The sequence below is a fragment of the Arachis duranensis genome, chromosome 8, assembly GCF_000817695.3.
Source record: "Arachis duranensis cultivar V14167 chromosome 8, aradu.V14167.gnm2.J7QH, whole genome shotgun sequence".
Lineage (NCBI taxonomy): Eukaryota > Viridiplantae > Streptophyta > Magnoliopsida > Fabales > Fabaceae > Arachis > Arachis duranensis.
The window spans coordinates 49,428,417-49,450,616 of NC_029779.3; the positions used below are offsets into that span (position 1 = coordinate 49,428,417).

At 29.8% G+C, this 22,200-nt stretch overlaps 3 protein-coding genes across 3 annotated transcripts; all 3 read left to right on the plus strand.

The window, feature by feature from the left end:
- Positions 1 to 826: 826 nt before the first annotated feature.
- On the plus strand, positions 827 to 1,717 carry LOC107463458 (mitogen-activated protein kinase kinase kinase 20-like). The gene is made up of 2 exons (XM_016082253.1): positions 827 to 1,162; positions 1,301 to 1,717. The coding sequence occupies exons 1-2, from the start codon at positions 827 to 829 to the stop codon at positions 1,715 to 1,717; spliced, it is 753 nt and encodes a 250-aa protein (XP_015937739.1).
- A 1,887-nt stretch (positions 1,718 to 3,604) lies between these two features.
- LOC107463619 (plant intracellular Ras-group-related LRR protein 7) lies at positions 3,605 to 8,061 on the plus strand. The gene is made up of 9 exons (XM_016082446.3): positions 3,605 to 3,881; positions 4,651 to 4,720; positions 4,848 to 4,894; positions 5,589 to 5,697; positions 5,833 to 5,918; positions 6,432 to 6,522; positions 6,922 to 7,007; positions 7,336 to 7,422; positions 7,539 to 8,061. The coding sequence occupies exons 1-9, from the start codon at positions 3,783 to 3,785 to the stop codon at positions 7,647 to 7,649; spliced, it is 786 nt and encodes a 261-aa protein (XP_015937932.1). The 5' UTR covers positions 3,605 to 3,782; the 3' UTR covers positions 7,650 to 8,061.
- Positions 8,062 to 9,826: 1,765 nt separating this feature from the next.
- LOC107463547 (uncharacterized) lies at positions 9,827 to 13,834 on the plus strand. The gene is made up of 3 exons (XM_016082353.3): positions 9,827 to 10,460; positions 11,419 to 11,575; positions 11,969 to 13,834. The coding sequence occupies exons 2-3, from the start codon at positions 11,425 to 11,427 to the stop codon at positions 13,429 to 13,431; spliced, it is 1,614 nt and encodes a 537-aa protein (XP_015937839.1). The 5' UTR covers positions 9,827 to 10,460; positions 11,419 to 11,424; the 3' UTR covers positions 13,432 to 13,834.
- The last annotated feature ends 8,366 nt before the right edge of the window (positions 13,835 to 22,200 follow it).

The window sequence follows — 22,200 nt, forward strand, 5'->3', positions numbered from 1 at the left end:
CAAATGATTTCTTCGCAATCACCGCTTTCACCTTCGTATAATGATTTGAAAATCTGTTCTTCTTTCTTCAGTGAGAATGCCAACTTGGGAATGGAGCTCTTCTCAGCAATGAAGCTCTGATACGGTGTTTGTGTATCAACAACAATTGTAAGATAAACAGTGCCATAAGAACCCACTCCTAAGACTTTCAGTTTCTTCCATTGTAAGCTACTCATCTTTGATTGATTTTTCTTACTCCCTATATCAACATCAAATGTTACATATAATGATAAAATAATATTATTTATCAATATACAATTTTTTGAATACTTGCAGGCAAGTTCTTTCGACTCTTCTTGTGGATTATGAACTCAGTTTTGTGTTAATTCGTTACCTTGTGCTATTTATATTAATTAGTTGTATAACTGAAAATCATATAAAATCTATCTTTTGTGTTTTAATATTGTTTATGATCTTATAAATATCTATAAAACGAAATTTAAATAAAGCTTTGCTATATATTAGGATTTATCATTACGATTTCGATTTATTTAGATTTAATATATAACAAAGCTTTATTTAGATTTCGTTTTATAGATATTTATAAGGTCATAAACAATATTAAAAACACAAAAGATAAATTTTATATGATTTTTAGTGATACAACTAATTAATATAAATAGCACAAGGTAACGAACTAATACAAAACTGAGTTCATAATCCACAAGAAGAGCCAAAATAACTAGCCTGCAGGTATTTAAAAATTTGTATATTGATAAATAATATTATTTGATCTTTATATGTAACATTTGATGTTGATACAGGGAGTAAGAAAAATCAATCAAAGATGAGTAGCTTACAATGGAAGAAACTGAAAATCTTGGGAGCAGATTCTTATGGCACTGTTTATCTTTCAATTGTTGTTGATACACAAATACTGTATCAGAGCTTCATTGCTGAAAAGAGCTTCATTTCTAGGTTGGCATTGTCACTGAAGAAAGAAGAACAGATTTTTAAACCATTGTGCGAAGGTGAAAGCGGTGGTTGTGAAGAAATCATTCGATGCTTTGGCACTGAGATCACAGTAGAACACGAACGTTACTTTTACAATCGTCTATTGGAGTATACTCCTCACGATTCTTTGGATGACTTGATCCACAAGAAACCTCTCCCGGAGACCGACGTAAGCGTCTATGCACGTATGATTGTTAAAGGGCTTTTGCATATTCATCGCAGAGGAATCGTCCACTGTAACCTCAATCCGAAGAACATTCTTCTGTTTTCTTCATTGGACAAAGAGAGTACAAACTATTAATTGAAGATCGCGGATTTCGGATTATCTAAGACTAAAGAGGAGGAAACAAATGTTGAGGTTTGGAAGTCCAAGCCTAGAGGTACGCCACTGTATTTGTCGCCGGAGGCATTTTTCGGTCATATTGATGCTCCGATGGATATATGGGCACTTAGTTGTACAATGATTAAAATGCTGACTGGATTGCCTGCATGGGGTGAGAGCTTTTTGCGTACTGAGGAGTATTTAAGGTTCTTCGTTGAGTATCTTGAACTATCACCCAAGAAGCCGAAAGGAATCCGTGTTTTCTGTTATGATTTTCTGGAAAAGTGCTTTATGAAAGATCCTAGCAAGAGGTGGACTGCTGAGGTGCTTCTTGATCATCTTTTGCTTTATATCACACTTTTTCATTCATATCATCCTTTCCTTTATGGTTCATGTAGTTAGAGAAATTATGACATTTTAAGACTGGATGGTGGTTTTGTTTATTGTGTCCCATGTCCAAGAGTCTAATGGCTATGCCGTAGGGTCTCTTGAGTCAGGCCGTCTTCTTCTCCTTGATGGCTTTGCCTAAAGGGAGTTGGAGTCGGACAGTGTTAGAAAATAGATAAGTTTTAAAAAGTGTCGATGAATAATGAGTTTGTTCTTTAACATTTATGGTTTGTAAGATTTAATAAACTATGTTAATAATAGTAGTTTTGTTTGCTATTTGTGCTTCGAATGTTGTTAGTTCTTTTTTTGTTTCAATTTTCTTTTTCTTTCTTTCTTTCTTTTATAATCCTACTTTCACTAGATGATCAAATAAATAATTGATTGGAAATTAGGATACTTAAATAGACTAACACAAGTGGTAATTATTTGACTTGTTTAAAGATGATGTCCTAAGTTTGATCTTCAAAAACTAAATGTATGGTGTATGCCATGTTTTGTGTGGCTAATTTCTTATTTAACGAAAGATAAATTGAGAGACGTTAGGCAAGTGAAAGTGAGAGTTGTATATTGTGTACATTTCTATTTCATATTATATAATAATATGTACACAATGTATGATACAATAAGAAGAGTAAAATCACAATTAGATACTTAAGGGATTTTAACTTTGAAATATTAATGGTAATATATATATCTTTTGTTAATAGATAGTGCGAAATAAAATGAAATTGTCTATATATTTCGTTATTTATAATAATATGTGTTTTGTTACTGCCACATGAATATAGAAATGATGTAATTTTAAACAGTAAAATATTTATTATTTTTAAATTTTTATATAATATTTATCAATTATTCTTTATTTATCACATAAAAAAATATAATATGTTTGAAAGAAGCAATTTATTAAGAGTGAATTATTTAAGCTTAATAACTTATTGTGTTTGTTTCTAACTTTTTATTGAGATTAATTAAGTTCTTAATGTAATAAATTCGATTTGTACGCTTAATTCATAGCAATAGAAACTGAATTGAGTTTGTTTCTAGTGCCGTTTAACAGAGCATAGTTATTACTTATCAATCTTTTCATTGAGTAAAGATTGTTGAATATTTATTTTTTTTATTTTCATATATTTCAGTTAAAAATATTTTTTAACAAAAAAAAAATCAATACAAAGGGTTTCATTTTTCATTTTTAACATTTGAATAAACCTCTTAAAGATTTAGCTTAAAAACCCATAAATTCGAAGAATGAAATTTTCATGCACTTTTAGTTTAAAGAAATTTACTCATAAATTTAATTTCGTATTATTATCATTAATAAAAATTACTATTTTTTTAAATTTATTATTTAATAAATAATAACATATTGTAGAATTTGGACACCAATTCCACTCAATTCATTTGTCAAAAATCTTAGGTGTATTATTTTATATAATTATATTATATATGCATAAAAATTATCTTATATCAAAATACGTATTTGGTATTTTAATTTTTTTTATTATATTATTATAAATAATTTGATTATTTATTACAAGTTTAATTATTTTGATAATTAATTATTAAATTAAAAAAAATCAAAATGTATAAATGTATATATTTTTTTGTATACATATAATATTTTTATATTTATATAAGTAACGTGTTTAGTAATTGATTTTTTTGTGTACACTTATTTTATTTCATACTATGTAATAATTGTTTTGTAGAAGTGGCAGTTGCCATTTACGAAAGTGCCCCTCTGTCAACAGCTAACACAACTGTAATAACCAACCAAACCAAACCACAACAACTATACAATACAACGTGCTAAATTGTTATTATCAGAAAATTAGTTAATTAATTAAATTAAATAAAAAAAAGGTGATAATAAAAAAGAAAACGCGCTTTTTGGTTCTGACTATTGAATCTCTTTTCTTCTTCTTCTTCTTCCTACTCTGTCTTCTTTGTCAAATCAATTTCTGAGCCTCACTTGATTTCTATTTGAATTTGTGTCGTAAATAACCTAACCGTTTCACTTCGCACCTCCAAAACCCAGCACGACAAAAAAAAGAGATTTTTTTTGGGGAATTGTGGAATGGGGTGTATACAGAGCAAAAATGCTGACACCAAAGCCACCAGAGCTGCGCGGTGGCGATCCACCGGCATTGTTGCTCTCCGCGACTCCAAATTGAAGGTAACTGTTTTTCTTTTCTTTTTTTCTTTTTAACTCTTCGATTTTGATTTCACTGAAATCTTAAATTGGTGCTTTGTTGAGTTAATTTAGAGGATTTAAAAAAAAAAGTGCGAGGTTGCTGACTGTAATTTGTTGTATTGATCCCGAAGTTAAGTACTGATATGATTATGAAGAATATGTTTTGTAAACTCTGAATAGGGATCAATTCAGTGGTTGGCATTGAATTTGTGATCAATTAAAGGGTTTAGTCTTTTTTTTTTCTTTTGTATAATTATTTCTTTGTTGTGTTACACAACTTGAATTCAAAATTTATTAACTGAGAAATGGTTTCTGTACTCACTTTGTTTTGGATACTGAACTGACTCGCTTCCCTCCAACATCGGATGGAATGCACAGGAGACTGACTTTTATGTGGTTTCTGATGATTAGTGAGTACAAATAACAAGAATTATAGATTTATAGCTGTTGCATACAATGAACAGTTCTACATTGAGGTGATTGATGCATGGGATAGGATATTTCTTGTTCACTGAATTGTGGGTCAAAACATAAAGGTGTATTGTTCTAGAGCAAAAGGGAAAAAAATATGATATCGTCCTCTAGTGTTAATTGATATGTTGTCAAGTTTAGTGGCCCCTTCTGATGTTCCTAACTGAGATGTATTTTGAGAGGGAAGATGACCAAAGAAAAATGATTCTCTTAACATATATAACTGTTTGCTTTTATGATACGCACTTACCTTGGACCTTTTGGCTCTCGTGCTAAACAGACGTTTCCTGACGAAATCCTTGATCTAGACAGAAGTGTGCGCACACTTGACTTAACACATAATCGAATAGGTGTGTGCTCTTTCTTCCGATTTTCTTTCTCATCACATTCTGATTAAGAAGCGCTTGATCTAAAATATACTTTATCTTTTTGACTTTGCTGAAAATTTTCTTCCACTATTATTTTCCTTCATTGCAGTTGACATTCCCATGGAAATAAGCAAATTAATTAATATGCAGCGCCTGGTAAGAAACAAGAATTTCACTCTATGCCTGAAGCTTTGAAACTTATCATGAACAATCTTTTTCAACTGGGAAATGTGATTATGGATTATATATTTGTGTTGAAATATGAAAGAGCAGTAGAGCTGTAAATTAAATAGGATGCAATAGATTTGGATGTTGATACTAAGTAACCACCTTTTGTGAATATTAGTATTCCAGCCAGTTGTCATTGACTTGAGTTCAGTTGTTTACTTGTTTCTTGAAGTTGCATAGCTTGAAAAAACGATAATTCTCTCTCTCAAAAAGGTGAGGCTAGTGAGTTAGGAAGACAAATAATTTCTCAATGTGCATTCAAATCCTCCTTGTTTACATCGACATTGGTCTTTTCATCGTTCAATAGAAGGGATGAACAAGAAGTTCTAAATCCTGTAAAAAATTTCAAGGAGCCACATAACCGATTGAGGTTTGGCAGGCTTCCTTGCTGCTGCAAACTCTATCAAATTTTTGTTGTTCGGTTGTTCCTTTAGAAGTGTCTACTTATAGATTAGGATAGAATTTGTCAGTTTTGAGTTTGTTTAAACTCTTCTGTTTTCTTTTCTTCCTTGTTGGTGTTTTAACAGTGGTTGTTTTAAATTTTTCAACAAACCTAGGCGTATGGTATTATTAAAGATTGATTGCAAAAGCTGCTATATAATCAAGTTGGCTAACATCACAGATATTGGCGGAGAATGTAATTGAGAGACTGCCAGTGAATTTGGGGAAACTCCAATCTCTAAAACTCATGAACCTTGATGGAAATCAAATTTCTTCCTTGCCTGATGAATGTAATTCTCTTTTTTAATTCAATAAGATAACTTTCTTAAAGAAATGATTTTGCCTTATTTTCTTCCATGACATGTATTTCAAGGAACATTTTCTTTGAGATTTTATTTATAGCTGACAGTGTATTCTTTTTCCAGTGGGCCAGTTGGTAAGGCTTGAACGCTTATCCATCTCTGGAAATTTGTTAACATCCTTGCCAGCAACTATTGGCAGTTTAAGAAATGTAAGTGATCATACCTAATGGAACCTAAATACCATCTCACTGTTCTATTCCTTCTCAGATTTGGAGTTTCCATTCACGATGCATCTTTATGTGGATATGCTTGTTACCACTGCATAATCAAGGGATGTTGAATGGTTTGGGATTACCCTATTATTAATAGACATTTTGAATTGGTAACTTTTCTCCATGTCATGGACACATTAGCTATGATGCAAAGTTAGTTACACTGTAAGACATTTTAGATTGTGTTATGTCATTCTTATAGCTTTTTTCCATCTAACTGTACATGATTCTCTGGATATAGACTTAATTTCTTTTTAATATTTGCTATTTTGTTACATTCGATATTATATTATGCTGTAAACGCCTATGGCACTTGGATCATAAGGATGTATTCATAATAAATTAGTTGAAATTGCTGTTATCGTGTTTTCTTTGACATTTTAGGATATTTTGATATAAAATGTGTACCATTTTTTAACTTTAGAGTTTCATGCATGTTTGATAATGCAGCTGTTGATTTTAAATGTGTCAAATAACAAGTTACAGTCTCTACCAGAATCCGTTGGTAGTTGCTACTCTTTGGAAGAAATACAAGCTAATGGTTTGTATCTACTTGACTTGACTTCTTTGTGTATGCATTGGATGAGGATGATAATGCATGATTTTGCATGTATTTCCCATCGCATCCATTTTTTCCTTGCCAGTCATGCAAAGAGATCAAAGAGTTATTTTATCAATGTGTTGGTCTTATTTCACTGGGTTTGGAAGATTGCTGACCTGACTAAATTGAGTTTAGTTTATTGTTATATTTATAATCTTAAAGATAGTGTCAAAATTTCAGATGAAGAATGACTGTGATATATATATACTGTAAGACTTCTCTAGGGATGGACAATTTCTATGATAATTTAATCTGGATTTTTGGAACAGTTAACATCATCAGCTTTTTTTGTTAAATGGCTTCATATTGTAATGACTTGGCTAATTTTGAACATTTCAGATAATCAAATTGAAGAGCTTCCTGCTTCAGTATGCAATCTCTCTCACTTGAAATCACTTTCCCTAGATAACAATAATGTGAACCAGGTATTATTTTGTGATGTGAAGAAGAAGAATTTTACTGATGCAATGCTGAACTTGATTGAATGATATCATATTCTCTCTGGGTTATTTATTTTGTGTGTATGGGCACCAAATTTCAATTATCAATTTATGATAAACTTCTGATTGTAATGTAAAACCATAGATTAGCTGCATACTCTAATCAAAATACGAAGCTTTGGTCTGCTTATATGTTCTTTACTTGCATTATATGTTACTGTTCAACACTGACATATCAAATTGTTCAAGGTCAACACTGATTTCCTGTGATTGCAAAGGTCTTGATGATTTTCTTTGCTTTACTTCTAAACAGATACCGCCGAATTTATTGAAAGACTGTAAAGCTCTTCAGAACTTATCACTGCATGGCAATCCAATATCAATGGATCAATTTCAGCAGGTACGTTTCCTTTTGCTTCTTGTTTTACCTTCTGCTTTCCCATCTGTATTTCATCTATTAAGTCAATATAAATGTTCAATTTAAATGTAAATTTGAACCATTGATGAATATTCTAGATGGATGGATTCCAAGAATTCGAAGCCAGAAGGAGAAAGAAGTTTGACAAACAAATTGATGCAAACGTGATGATTAGTTCCAAAGGCCTTGATGAGGGTGTTGATCATTAAAATCATCCTATGCTAGATAATGACACCACTTGCAATGGAACTATACATAGACATACATTTTGGATGAAACTTTTTATGTAGCATGGAAGAAAGGGTATCTGATCCCTCTGTTACATTGTATATGATCCCTATTTTTGTTTCTCCTTACCCAAATTTTGATGCAAATATGCATTGCTGGCTTGTAAATGGAGCCATTATCCAGCACTCATCTATAGATTTTCATATATGGGATTATTTGAAACCATTTTGTTGATGATGAAAAGGGATTATATATGTCTCTTGGCAGATGTAAATTAACATTGCTTTGGATGTGTAATATTTAAGGGCTGCAATGGCATTCTTTGCCCCTTAATATTATTTCAGGTGATAAAGAATGAAAAAATCTTATCCAGTGCTTTGTTTCATTCTAAGCTTAGATGGAAGCTAATGTTTATATGAAGAAACATTAGTACAAGTTAGAGGGTTGTTTTTCTGAAAGATGAGATTTTTATCATCACAAAATTATCTTACTGCCAGGAATGAATAATTTTCAAGGCTTTTTTTTTTTGGGGTCCCTTTTTAACATGGTACCTCTCACAATCTAATTAAGGAGAAAGTCTATATAGACAACCCAAAACCAAAAACAGGTGGACCATGTGAAAAGACTGAATGGTACAAACCAGGTTTTATTGATAGTGACCAACCTAAGTCCAAAGGTTCAGTTTATATCAGCAAAAGTGGAACTATCATTTTGTTTGGCGAAATTTGAAGCAAAATTATAATTGATTTACCACAAATTCAAAAGTGACTACGATTAAATTAATTTAATATACAAAGTAAATAAATTGAATCAATTTAATTTCATTCATTTTAAAATTTAGTTTGCATACAATAAAAGAAAATAAAAGATATATTTATATTTTCCTTTTGTGATGGAGGGAATTTAAAATTTTCATCTTATTAAAAGAGATTTTGAAAATGATTTCTATAAATATCTAAACAAATTATGTTAACAAAAAGAATTTTAATTATCTTACAAAATCACATTCCCTTCTAAAATTCCTTCGTCCAAAGACACTCTAAATATGTTTTTAGTTCACCACATGACATAACAATGTTGTATTCAAAGCTATAACAAAGTTATATTCAATATCAATATTGCAAAACTTTATCATAACTTCATTTAGTACACATGATTTCATCAATTATAAATATGAAGAACTAAGATATTAAATCTATCAAATTCTAATAAACCAAAAAAATATTATGTAATTGTTGAAGCGTTAAGCTCAAAAGGAAAATTGTGATACTAATAAAACTTTAAGAGTTTTATTTTGGTACAATAATAGTGTAAACTCATTCGGTCTTCAGTTACGTTCATTCTTTTATATAATCATTCATGCTATCAATATAAATAATAATTATTTTTGTTAATATGTTATTACGTAATTGAATGTACGTATAAAATTATTTTATATTGAGAGTGACTCAAAATTAAATCAAAACCTTAAATATGCTTAAGAGTATTTTTGAGGAAAAAATCCTAACATGATATAAAAGAAGAGATTAATTTTAAAGCACTGATAGTATATTTTATACAATCATTCATTCACATTTATTCATTTAGATAAATATATTTAAGCAATCAATGTAAAAGATAGTTACTTTATTAATATAATATTACGTACTTAAATGTATGTATAAAATTATTTTACAATATCAATATAAAAAATTAAATTTATAGTATTGCAAAATGTAAACATTTTTTCTGTCACCAAAAGTGTATTAATATTTTTTGAACAAAACAAGAACAATCACAAACGAAACCCTCCACTAATAAGTTGATTATGTAAATAATAATTAAGAAAATTAATATAATTAGACATTAGACAATTATATGATAAATCAAAACTAAACTCAAAATAAAAAAGCCTAAATAAAAGAAGAAAGACAATTATTATTGGTTATTAATTTATTATTATCCCCAGATTCTCACACCAAACAAATAAAAATCACGTTGGCCCAAAAAGGTTAGAAGTCAAAAACAGAAGGCAAGAAAAACCACCCACTTGTACGAAGCCACGTGGCAGAACTACCTTCGGCAATTACAATTTACAATTATGACTCAGAATCTTGCCTCAACCTCGTTCCTACACTGTCCCATATATACCGCACTCTCTCGTCCTCGCACTCCCCTAGCTTTCGCCCCTTTTTCGTTTTAGCCGCGTTTTCCAATCTCGATCCCCTTTTCCTCCCTCTCTCGATTCGGCCTTCACTTTTTCTGGAATCGTCGAATCGTCGCTGCCTTCTTCTAGATCTCGTTCTTCTGCATCGATCGATCCCAATTTTGGCCTTATCGGTGTTCGTTGTCTGATTTTAGGGTTTCCGTCGCCCAATATTCTTGATCTATTTTTCCCAATTCGGGATCTGAAAAAATTATCGATTCTTTTCTTTGTTAGGTTCCTGGTCTTGTTCTCCTCGTTTTGTTTTCTCCGATTTTGTAAATTATTTTTGGTCAACGTGTATTTGATTTTTGTTCGTTCCTTCAATTACCTTGTTTGCGTTGTTAGATCTCGCGTCGCGTGACCTGATTCGACCCGAATCGTAATAATTGTCCGTCGATTATACGTTTTCCTTTCGTTCTGGTTGGAAATTGAATTATCTAGGGTTAGGGTTTCCAAAATTTGGGGCTTTTCTTGTTTCCTTGAAATTCTTGGTGGGAAGGATCAATTCCTTTGATCAATTAAGGTTTCCCTGTTTGATTACTCCCAATTAGAGCTATTATTGCCTGATTCAGCAGTCTGCCATATATTTGTACGACAGTGTTTTAAGGTATAATAACTATTATATTACTATTATTTACAAAATGACAATTATATTGCATTTTTCTTTTGCTATATTTTATCGTCTTTTTTTTTCTTTTTTAGTTTGTTTATTCCCAATGAAAATTTCTCTGGGCTCTGTTTATTCATTGAAGGGTGCATGAGTGATTGGGCCCACTAGCTTTTTATGATGATATTAATGTTAGGGAATGTTGATATTAAATACTGTATGAGTAAAAGTGGTCTGAAGTTCCTTTTGGTTTGTTCTCCATTTGAATTGAAGACAGTCTACTTGAGTCTATATGAGTCAACATTTGTCATCTACTTGACTGCGTAGTCTTCTTCACCATAATTAGCCTATCTAAACACATTTAGTGGATATTATGCACATTTAGTTAAGCCTAATGTGTATAGTAATCATATGCAAGTGAGATTGTTTTAGTAGTGACTTTTATTAGTCAAAGGTGCTTGCTCTCTTTATTGTTCTCAGTAACTTCTAGCAGTTGATTGAGTTGAAATGTCTGCCTATTGGATAATTGGCAGGTGCTTGATGATTTGCACTTATTATTCAAACATGCTTGCTCTTTTCGATGAATAGTGAATGATTTTTCTTGGTTTGAGTAACGGTTGATAAAGTTGAAGTGTCCATCTATTGCATAATTTCTAGGAGCAAAATGTGAAAATGATTTGTACATTAACCATATGTATGTAGAATTTGAAATGTGGAGTCAGTTAACTTGTATTGATGAGAGACTAGTAGTATTTATTGTTGCATTGAATACTTAGCTGAGGTTTTTTTTTTCAAATGAAAGCACTTTTATATGGACATGATGACATGTGCTGTCTATCATATCAAAATATTCAAGTGCTTTGAGCAAATGTTGTTTGGATGACAATTAATAGTTTCAAATAGTTTTATTGTGAAACAATTCTGTTGCCCTTACTTTTCATTTGTTCCTCTTCTTCAGGTAATCATGGTGCAGAAGCGTCCATTTGATGCTGAGGAGATGCTCGAGGTTTCCTTCAAACACCAGAAACATGCAGAACCCAGTGATCAGCTTGTTTCATTTTCTGAATCTGTTTTTCCTGATGATGATTGCCACACCCATATGCCTCAAACTTCAGGTGGGATTTAGTCTCAACCCCAGACAAAAAGTTCAGAAACAAACTGTAATTTGACATAATAAACAATGCTTTTTCAAACAGTTTCAAGTTTCTGATCAATTGAACTTCTAATTCTAGTGGTTTCTGCACTAGTACTCAACCACTTACCTATGAGGCATCATATTAATTGGATATGACCTATTTTATTACTGAGGAGTAGGCTGTTTGCTTAAGTTAGTATTTTTGTATTTGATTTTGGGGTCAACCTTAATGTTACAATGTTGGAGATATTCCTTTGTTACTTTTATGAAGGGAATTGGACTGCCACAGTTCTGACATCATCTTGTACTGTTGTCTGAGATTTTCCTTGTTCCATAAAATATATCTTAATCTTGTCTACCTCATCATTTGTAGAGGGCGGATGTGGGCAAGGTAGTAATGAAGGTATTGAGAAGCTTGCTGGTGAAAGTATCGGTAAAGGCCCTAGAGGGGCTGAGGACTCTGAAGCTAGTTTTCCTGTAGCTTGGGCTACCAGTAGCACTACTGAACAAGTTGTCAAGTCAGAGTCACCTGTTCATCTTGCTCTTTTTCCTGAGTATTTCCATTCAGAACCATCTGTACATGTTGCTCTTTTCCCTGAGTATTTCAGTCCAGAGAAACCATTTAGGACATTGGCTCGCTATGAGGACATCTATTCCATACTCATTGAAAATCCTCCTCGCAAACTTGTATCTATGGGAGCTAACCATCAGGCTGATATTCCAGTTTGGGATTCTTCGGTTGCTATTGACAGACCAAATGCCTCTGAAGATGTCTCCAATCTAGGCTTCCCCATTGGAGATGATGAGAAAAGGCTGGTGGGGACATGTATAATCCCAATGCCTCAGATGGAGTTGTCTTCTGACAATGATGATGTTGGAAAGGGCAGAACCAATTGTTGGTGTGAAGATAGAGGATCCATCAGATGTGTTAGACAGCATATAGCAGAAGAAAGAGAAAGACTTTTGAAAGAGTTTGGGCATGAGAAGTTTGATGAATTGGGGTTCAATGACATGGGAGAACGTGTGGCAGAAAAATGGAGTGCAGAAGAAGAACGCCTATTTCATGAAGTTGTCTTCAATAATCCAGTTTCCCTTGGCAAGAATTTCTGGCACTATCTCTCCATTGCTCTCCCTTCACGAAGCAAAAAAGAAATAGTTAGTTACTACTTTAACGTCTTCATGCTTCGAAAGCGGGCAGAGCAGAACAGAAACGACGCCTTGAGCATTGACAGTGATAATGATGAATGGCAAGGTAGTGATGGCATTGACATTGCAACTCGAGAGGAAGATGAGGATGACTCTGTTGTAGATTCTCCAGTCGATCAGAATGATATTGGTTTTACCAGCTGCCATGAAAATGATCAACTTGATTATGATGATGAGTTTGCTGCAGATGAAATTTGTGCTGTTAATGGAACTGTAGATTTGACCAAAAGGAACATTGATGATGAGGATGATTCTAAATATGATGCTGTGTCTGTGGCGAGAAGCACTGTCCCAAACCGATTTTGTCCTCCAATACAACCTCATGATCAGACTATTCACAAGGATGATGAAAATGTTAAAGATGAAACATGCACTTTTTCTGACGCCATAGTGTCCTCACAGGAGACCAGAGCGAAGAGCAGTGCTGAAGGTGATCAATGGTGTGGTAACTATAATGAGGTGGCAAGTAATGGCTATAGCAATGGCCATGTGTTGGAGCCTTGCGATGCAAAAGTGTGGGATCCTGCATTTTTGTCTTGCTCTAAAAGTAAGATTGACTTCTTGCCCACTTGCAACATGATAGAAGAAATCTTTGGAGATGGAAGAAGGCAAGACATGAGAAAAGGTTGAATTGATCCTAGGCTTTTGTTTGAAGTAAATGTCAGCTTAGCAATTTTTGCTGGGTAATGAGACTTCAAATTTTTCCTTTGTATATGTGACATAAGAATGAAAATATAACCTTCTTTGTAAAATTGATTTGGAAGGTTATTTGGTTTTTCCAGTTATGTCCCATTTATTCTTTCTTTTTTTTCTTTTTCTTTTTCTTTTCCCTCTTAAGTCCTTAAGGAACTGTAAACTTCATATTCCTTAATTTAATTATAGTTTCCTCGTTAGGGTGGAATATTTTCAAGGGGGATAATAGTTAGCTGAGAAAAAAGAACTATCTCGGTTCTAACTTCCAAGAGTTATCTTATCTCATGATGTAATTTTCTCTTACCACAATCTTTAATGAAAATTCCAGCTGTTACATCTCCATGTGTTCTTTCTACTTAATTGGTTTTCTTTCTTTGGGGTAAAAAAGAGTGAAGGATACTAATGGTTTTCACTAATTTAGCTTGTGTAAAATTTGGCCAATTATGATTATAACTTAGATATTTAGCTGAGATCAAGAGTTGTGGTTATGTGATTTGCTCTTACATATATCTTTTCCAATTTTTGTTACGTCTGATGCTGATGGAAAAGACAGTCTAGGTAGAGAAATAAAGGAAATTTAGAAGGCATTGTTCTCAAACTTTTATTTATTTTGATAGATATAAAGGAATGCAATATTTCAACGAGTTATCATTCAAATAGTATAGTCTACTTATTTAGAGGTCTGTTTTAACTAAGCATTTAGTTGCTTCTGAATTAATTTTACGAATAAAATACATGGTGAATAAAACTATGACAACTATATACTTGGTTAAGGTTATATTTGAAAGTGTTTTTATGATCAAAAGCTTACTTGATTTAAAGTGTTAGAAATTTTTTTTTGTTAACAAAAAAATTGGGTTCCAGTCTAATAACTGTAATCCAATAAATTACAGAATACAGATACTAGTAGCTGGAAAAAAAATGGGCAACATATATAAGTCTAAAATTATTATTTTTACTATCATAATTAATTATTCTTTTCATTTCAGCCCCTTTCCCCTCTCTCTCTTCCTTTTTCTTTTTTGTTGAGTCTTTTATTCCCTTTGAGATGTTTTGCTTTCGACTTAAGGAAGTCACATCCACTAATTAACCATTTAGCCGCAAAGTTATTCTTATTGGCCAATTTTGTCTCTTGTGTTCACATGGTTCAACCATAGGCACTATTAGCATATTAATAACATTTTTTTACTTCATTTAACACTTAGTAAAAATGCAATAATGGCAGCTCTTAGCATATTAAGTGACAGGTGCATATGAACTGCCCCACATGTTAATATTACTCCTTTCTTAAATTAATTCTCTCTTTTTAATTGTGTACACTTATTAATTATAATATATTTTTCTTTTTCTATAATTGCAATTTATACTGATATTCTTTTTTTTTATAAATATTTGAAGCATATAATAACCATGAACTAATTAATGTGAGTTATTAAAATTAAAAAATAATAGTTAAATTGATACAAATAAAAAAAAGAGATATTTATTATATGAGATGAAGAAAGTAACAAATAATATCTCTATTTTTATTTCACAAACAAATTTTTCCCTTTTTGCCCTTAAATAACTGAATGAATATTTAATTATTCTCTTTGAGTATCTTCAAAGCATTTCTGGTGAGAACTTTGCTCCCTAACATATGTACCATTATTACTGGTATCAGGTATGAAGCAATAACACATGCACCTTTTACCTACATATATTTTATAATTTAACATGCATATGGAAAAAAAAAAAAAGAAACAACATAGAAGGCTTCTGATTCATGAGTACTTGATTAAAATACTGAAAAAAAAATGAAAATTTTGTTTTGTCTAAAATATACTTGAAAATTGAAATGATATTCCTGTCTGTTTAATTAATTATCTGTTAATTTTTACTAAATTATTTATATTATCAAAAAATGAAAAAAATAGAATTTAATTGATTAAATAGACTTATAAAATAAAACTAACTTTTTTTGTATATTAGATAAATATTTAATTTTTTATAAATTATTTTCTTAGTTAAATATTTTTGTAAAAATGATTTTTTAAGTTAGTTACTCATTTGATTTTTTTTTTTTCTAGAAAAGAGGTTGAGCTATAAGGCTCCAACTGCCAGAACCACTATTTATGAGTTGATTAAAGGCTATATAGCTTATAAGCTTATGGAACATTAAATTAATTAGTATATATACTATGATCTAATCACCCACCAAAGAAAAAGAAAGTGCTACACTTTCTAATCATTTAAGAATATATTTTCATAATCACTGATATGTCACTCCTCATCTAAACTGGAGTAATCAGAAATTGAAACCTTAGCAAAGTGGCTAAAATATCTCTATTTACATCTTCCAACTAACATTTGTCTAATTATTTTTTAATCCATTTCTGATAATTATAGCAACAGGGTACCTCTGTCTGCAAAAAGCTACTACTGAATCTTCTGATTGGAAAAGGAAGAAAACAGAAATGAGTGGTGATTGATGGTTAAAAAAAAAAACAAAAAAAACACTCATAATCAACTAACAATCAAGTGTTTGACAATAATTATGTGCATTGAATTCATCACTTGTATTACTATTATTGGCCACTTAGAAAAATCCTTCTTGTGTTTTACACAGCACAAAAAATAATGTCATCAATAACAGTTCATGCTTTGAAGGGACAAATTCTTAAATTTGTTCACAAAATATCACATGTATAATATAGTGACAGTTATTAATAACAACAACATCATCAAACTAATATTTTAAGATATTCACTCATTTATGTTCTTATCAAGATAGTTTAGTAATAACTAATAAGCAGTGTATGAAGAAAATAATATATATATTAGTTTTTCTTAGTAGATAAAACATTGTTGATCATATTTGATCATAAGACAAAAATATTTTGCTTAATTTTGTTTCTGTTTAATTCTTTAAATAGATTTTTATATTATATTATTTATTTTAAAATAAAAAAACAAATAAACAAATTCTTAAATCTAAATCAAGTAACCTGATCTGGTCACTATAATTCCGTTCAGGTAAATAAAACTATAAATCGAAATCTGGTTTACTCTCTTAACGGACTTATCCTATAAAATCAAATAACTACGTGCCAACCTAAATCGGCACAGGAATTTCTCCGCAAATCTCTCTAAACAAGATCACTTAAACACAGTTACCAGATAATTAGCTAAAGCTCCACAAAGCAGTTTTAAAAATACTTATAATCATCCTAACACAACAACTTTATAAATATAAGTGACTCACTAAGTCACAGGTGTGTTATTCATTTTGAATAACTTTAGATTTATCTTTTATTTTTACTAACTTGAGCGTTAAAGTACATTTGGGCCTTCTACTGCCGCCGTTTCTAAAAAAAATCGACATATTATTTTTTTGTCCAGCATCAAGAAAACGAGCTATACTTTAGAGTCGGCCACTCACACAAGAGTACAACCAAATAAAATTTATCTTTTTTTATTAAATGTCTTTATATTTTTATTATAAAAATATTATTAAATATAAATTATAATATTTTCTTTTATTAACTATATACAAACACAATACACGTAATAATAAGCAAATTAAAGGAGTGATATTTTGATGTACTATATATGAGGAAACACTAGAATTGAATGAATGAGTGTATACATATGTAGCAGCAAATTAAACCCCATATTTTTCCACCGACAGTAGTGAGTAGTGAGTTAGCATAAACCTTAAGAAACGCATCTTTGCACTTAAATTAAATACGCCACATTATTACACATAATGTAGTGTGTAATTCAAAACTTTCCTTGGAAGCAGCATATATACGAAAATATTTGATAATAAAAAATTAAAAAATAGTATAAAATATTTTATACGATTATATAATTATAATTATTTATTTTATAATTATTCAAACAGTAAATATAAAAAGTAGTTATTTTTATTAATGTGTCGTTATGTGATTGAATGTACGTGTAAAACAGTTTTACATTAACAGCATATCAAAATTAAATTTTAAAAAAATATTAATAAAAAATTGTCAAAACTTATTTTTTTTAATTTTATTTAGTGTATCTATAATAAATAAATACCAAATAAAACAAATGTAAACTGATTACACATACACTACCGAGATATATTTGTCAATTTCTATCATCACTTTTATTTTTTCTTTTGAAGTGAGACACTCTTCCCTCTGAAGTGAAGCTTCTCAGAATGAATGAATGAGAGAGATTGAAACACTGAGATATTATTAAGATATGTGAATAATATGATAGATACAAGTTTTCTATTTCTATGTCAGAATCCCTCTGAATGAATGAATATATGGTACTCTAAAAGCAACATATACACCAATACTATAGATCCACCCCACTGCAAAACTTCAACTTCTTGTACCAAAATTTGTTTCTTTAATTCTCTCTCTATGTTTATACAATTATACACTTTAAATTTAATCTCGGATGTTATTATTGGAGGATGTTTTTATAAAGACGCGTAAAACGTCTTTTTGTAAAGACTTGTATTATTATTTGACGTATTAATGAATTAATTATTTTTTAATTTTTTAACAAATTAGAATAAAATCGATTTTTTTATAACAATAACAATAAATCTAATTGTTATCAAATCCGGTTGAACCGACTAATTTACATAACCCATTGGATTATGATTTATTTTTGTTTTTTTAAAAAGTAAAATCAGAGATATATTTATTATCTTTTTATCAAAAAATTTTAACATAATTCAGTTTAGATCGTATAAATTGATCGGATCAAATCAGGTCTAATAATTATAATACAAATAATTAAATTTATTATTGTTGTTATAATAAACTGATTTTATTTTAGTTTATTAAAAAATAAATTATTAACTAGTTTAATATATTATACATCATTCAATTTAATTAGCAACCGGTAGCTTATGAATTTAGCTTCTAAATTTTACTTATTAAGAGCTATCATTTAACTCAAAATTATATCAAATTCATGTATCCAAATATTGATAAAATATACCAATTTTAATAAATTTAAATTGATTGAGTGGTTAATTTATTTATCTACTTAAACATGTGATGAGAATTCAAATCACATCTTGTGTAAGTAATAACTTATTAACCAATAAAAATCTTTTACCAAAAAAATTACCAATTTTAGTAATTTGATTGATTATTAAGTTATTTACCAATATAACCATCCAAGACATTATTGACTTTTGGTATTGAACGTGTGACACTGTACACATGATGAACATTCACATGTTTCCTCTAATTAAAAAAAAAGGGATAAATTTATTGCGCCAATCCCTTCAATTTGAATCTAATTAATTTGCATAATATAAATATTCTGTTTTATGAATCCTACATATTGTAACAACAAAGGGGATCTAATATATGAGTAAAAAGGAGAACGATAAAATATAGAAAAGGTACAGCTAACCATTGTGCTAAGTTGCCGGCAAAAGGGGCACAAATTCAGTATTAAATTTAATTTATACTAATCAAATACTTAATTAATAATAAGTTGCAGTTGTAATTACTTCTTAGGATAACATAAAGACATTTTGTGTTACGGTTAATGCAATGAACTTTGCCGGCGGCTTATAATCATTTTATTATTATTTTTATGAAGGCTTCGAAATTTATAAACAATTGTATTATATATAATGTTTAAAATTATTATATATTTATGTATATTATATATATAAATTAATTTAATATATTTTTAAAATAAATAATTAAATCTATTATAATTAAATATTCAAGTTCATTTACAGTAATATCGTATAATTCAGATATTAAATATGATTTTTATATACGATAATTAATTAAGAAAGTCACTCACATAAAGATGTTTAAAATATTTTTTTAAGTTGGTTTTTAGTAATTAAAATTTACAGTTATGCTATATATACAAGTCTTTTGGTTTATAAATCTTACAAGTTGGGCCAAACTCAACAGAAATTACGCTCACCCACTCGAGCGTGTTAACACGTACGTTACTTAAACGTTTCTAAAGCGCGTTCACTCACCATTATGAACGACTTTTCTTCTTCTTCCTCGATCAAAATCACAACTGCCATTTTTTCTTCGCGTTCTTCTTCCTCCTCCTCTTTTTGCTTCTTCTCCTTTTTCTTTGCGTTTCTCCTATTTTTTTTTGCGTGTTTCATTTTCATCGTCATTTTTCTATTACTGTTGTTCTTGCTGCATTTTTTTCCCTCCTTCTCTTTCTATTGATTTTGTAAAATTATGTATTTTTTCTTCTTTGTTTGATTTTTTCCTCTCAACAAGAATTATGCAGAACTTATCAGTACACATACACCAAAAATTCTTAAATAATACACTCAAATTTGCTGCAAATGCAGAAAAATATTTTCTCTAATGTTGCATTTTTTCTTCTTCTTCTTTTTCCTTATTTCTTTCTTTCTTTTAGTTGAATGAATGTAAGTTCATCATCTTTCAAGTAATTTTGTACCATTATGTGTTTCTTCTTTTTCTTCTTTATTTAATTTTTTTTGTTTTTATTCTTATTAAAAGAGTAAAACAAGAAGAAACTTGAGAAGATAAAACAAGAAAAAAAGACGAATAATAAAAAAGAAAGATGATGATGAAAAAGAAGAAGAAGTAGCAGAAGATGAGAATGAGGGAGAAGAAGAGTTTTGAATTATGTAGAAATTTTCAATACGCATGCACCAAAAATTCTTAAAGAATACACCCAAATATCTTCCTGTTACACCCAAATTCGCTGCAAATACAGAAAAATATTTTTTAATGCAAAACTCTTACATTACATTCAACTCAAACTATCAACGATAAAATATTATTCACCTACAGAATCATAAACTACCAACAAAAACATTAACTGGAATTAAACCACACCTCAAGAACTTTATTGGATTCAAATCCAAAATCCACTTTGCTCTGGTTCAGCTGCTGACAATCTGAAGTTGAATCACTCATTATCTTCAAAACGATTTCAAAACTTGATTTCAAAACAATTTCAGATCTGAGTTTGATTTCAAAATGATTTCAGAGTTTGATTTCAGAAACAATGGAAATCGAAAAAAAACGAAGAAAGAGCACACACAGAGAAACACACGAAAACATCGAAATAGTACGCAGAGGGAAACGCACGAAAGAGATCGCAGAGAGAAGACACGAAACAAAAAAAATTCATAAAAGGAAAAGAAAAATTGCCGGCACTATATATGGGGTTTGCCATCCTGGCTATAGTATTAATTAGTATGTGACAGTATAATATGATTATTATTAGAGATATCATAGTAAAAAAACTAAGCAAATGACTGAACTAAGATCCAATATTCCAATGCATCCTTGTCATAAACACAACTATGCAAATCACAAGCCACAAAACTAGACAGCTTGTACCTAATTAATTATTATTTATATCTGCCCTGGGTGCATTAAGTGATGATTAATTATGCCTAATTAAATAAATTAATTTTTAGGCTATCTATTTTAACCATATATACTCAAATTGTTGCCCCTACTTTTGTATGCATTTATGTAACTTTATCTTTTGGATTGGTGTGTAACATTCACATACTAAGAAATATAGTTTACTAGTCATGTCATGTAATTTAATTTGTGCCAAGTCAAACTTTCAAAAACAAATAATAATAATAATAAGGACCACATTATATTAGTACATTTACTAAATTGTGGTTGTGACACGATATTTTAATTAATTAACTTGCTTTAATTTTCCTTGTAATGAATATTTGAATCTTATAGCTTTCAAATAGACATATATATCGAATTCGTTCATTAAATAATAAAAAAGCTTTGTATTAATATTGTTCAATTTTGTAGTCAACTCAATTCCTATATAACTACTCTAAAATTATCTATATCTAAAAAAGTGACTTCTTATATTTTATTTTTTGGGTCAATCATATGTTTTAACTACTTCCTTTAATTACTTTGTTATTGACGTATTTCAAAGACTTCTCAATTAATCGAAGGGAGAATTAAATATTTGGATTCTGTCATTACTTTAAATTTATTTCTATGGGCTTCATTCAACATGGTTAAATTAAAATTATTGTTATCTAAACTCCAAAGAATGATTTTCTTTTTAATGGTTTTTTTTTTCTGTTATTTATTATAATAAACTAAAATACCCTTAACAAGTTATTAAGTGCATCAAAGGCAAAACAAAATTGTCCTTAATAAATCTTTATTGCAGTTTCACTTCTAACCGCCGCGATATATGCTGCAATATGTTAGGTTTTTATTCACATCAAATAAACATTATTTTTTTAATTGATTTAGTTATATATTACTTATAAATTTTGATTATAAAAATAAATATAAGATAATTTCGTTTTCTTCAAATAATATATAATTTGATGGAAAAAAATAATGTGGCAGAATTTAGTTGCAACAAAAAAGAAACGGACTTTATACCCTAGGTAGGCCTTAAGATCAACCAATCTTTAAGAACAAGAACTTCAAATAGAAATTAATTAAATAATAGCCGAACCAACCCCACTTGATAATGACCTATTCATAAAAATGTTTTAGGAATTTTGCTATTCACATGTCACTTTTTTTTTTCATCTATTTTTAGTTTTTCTTTATACATCTTATTAATTCATGTTCTTATCTATTAAATATGTAAAATTTTAATTAATGTCAGATAAGTTAAAAAAGTAAGAACCTTATATTTCAATTAAGAAAAATTATATTTAAATTTAATAAATAACAAAAAAATTTA

Bases quoted from the DNA above. Each gene is read 5' to 3' on its own strand.
- LOC107463458 (XM_016082253.1), top strand. From the start codon at position 827: ATGAGTAGCTTACAATGGAAGAAACTGAAAATCTTGGGAGCAGATTCT. The intron at 1,163-1,300 runs GTAAGCGTCTAT...TATTAATTGAAG, and splicing joins AACCTCTCCCGGAGACCGAC to ATCGCGGATTTCGGATTATC.
- LOC107463619 (XM_016082446.3), top strand. From the start codon at position 3,783: ATGGGGTGTATACAGAGCAAAAATGCTGACACCAAAGCCACCAGAGCT. The intron at 5,698-5,832 runs GTAATTCTCTTT...TTCTTTTTCCAG, and splicing joins TTCTTCCTTGCCTGATGAAT to TGGGCCAGTTGGTAAGGCTT. The intron at 6,523-6,921 runs GTTTGTATCTAC...TGAACATTTCAG, and splicing joins GGAAGAAATACAAGCTAATG to ATAATCAAATTGAAGAGCTT.
- LOC107463547 (XM_016082353.3), top strand. From the start codon at position 11,425: ATGGTGCAGAAGCGTCCATTTGATGCTGAGGAGATGCTCGAGGTTTCC. The intron at 11,576-11,968 runs GTGGGATTTAGT...CATCATTTGTAG, and splicing joins CCATATGCCTCAAACTTCAG to AGGGCGGATGTGGGCAAGGT.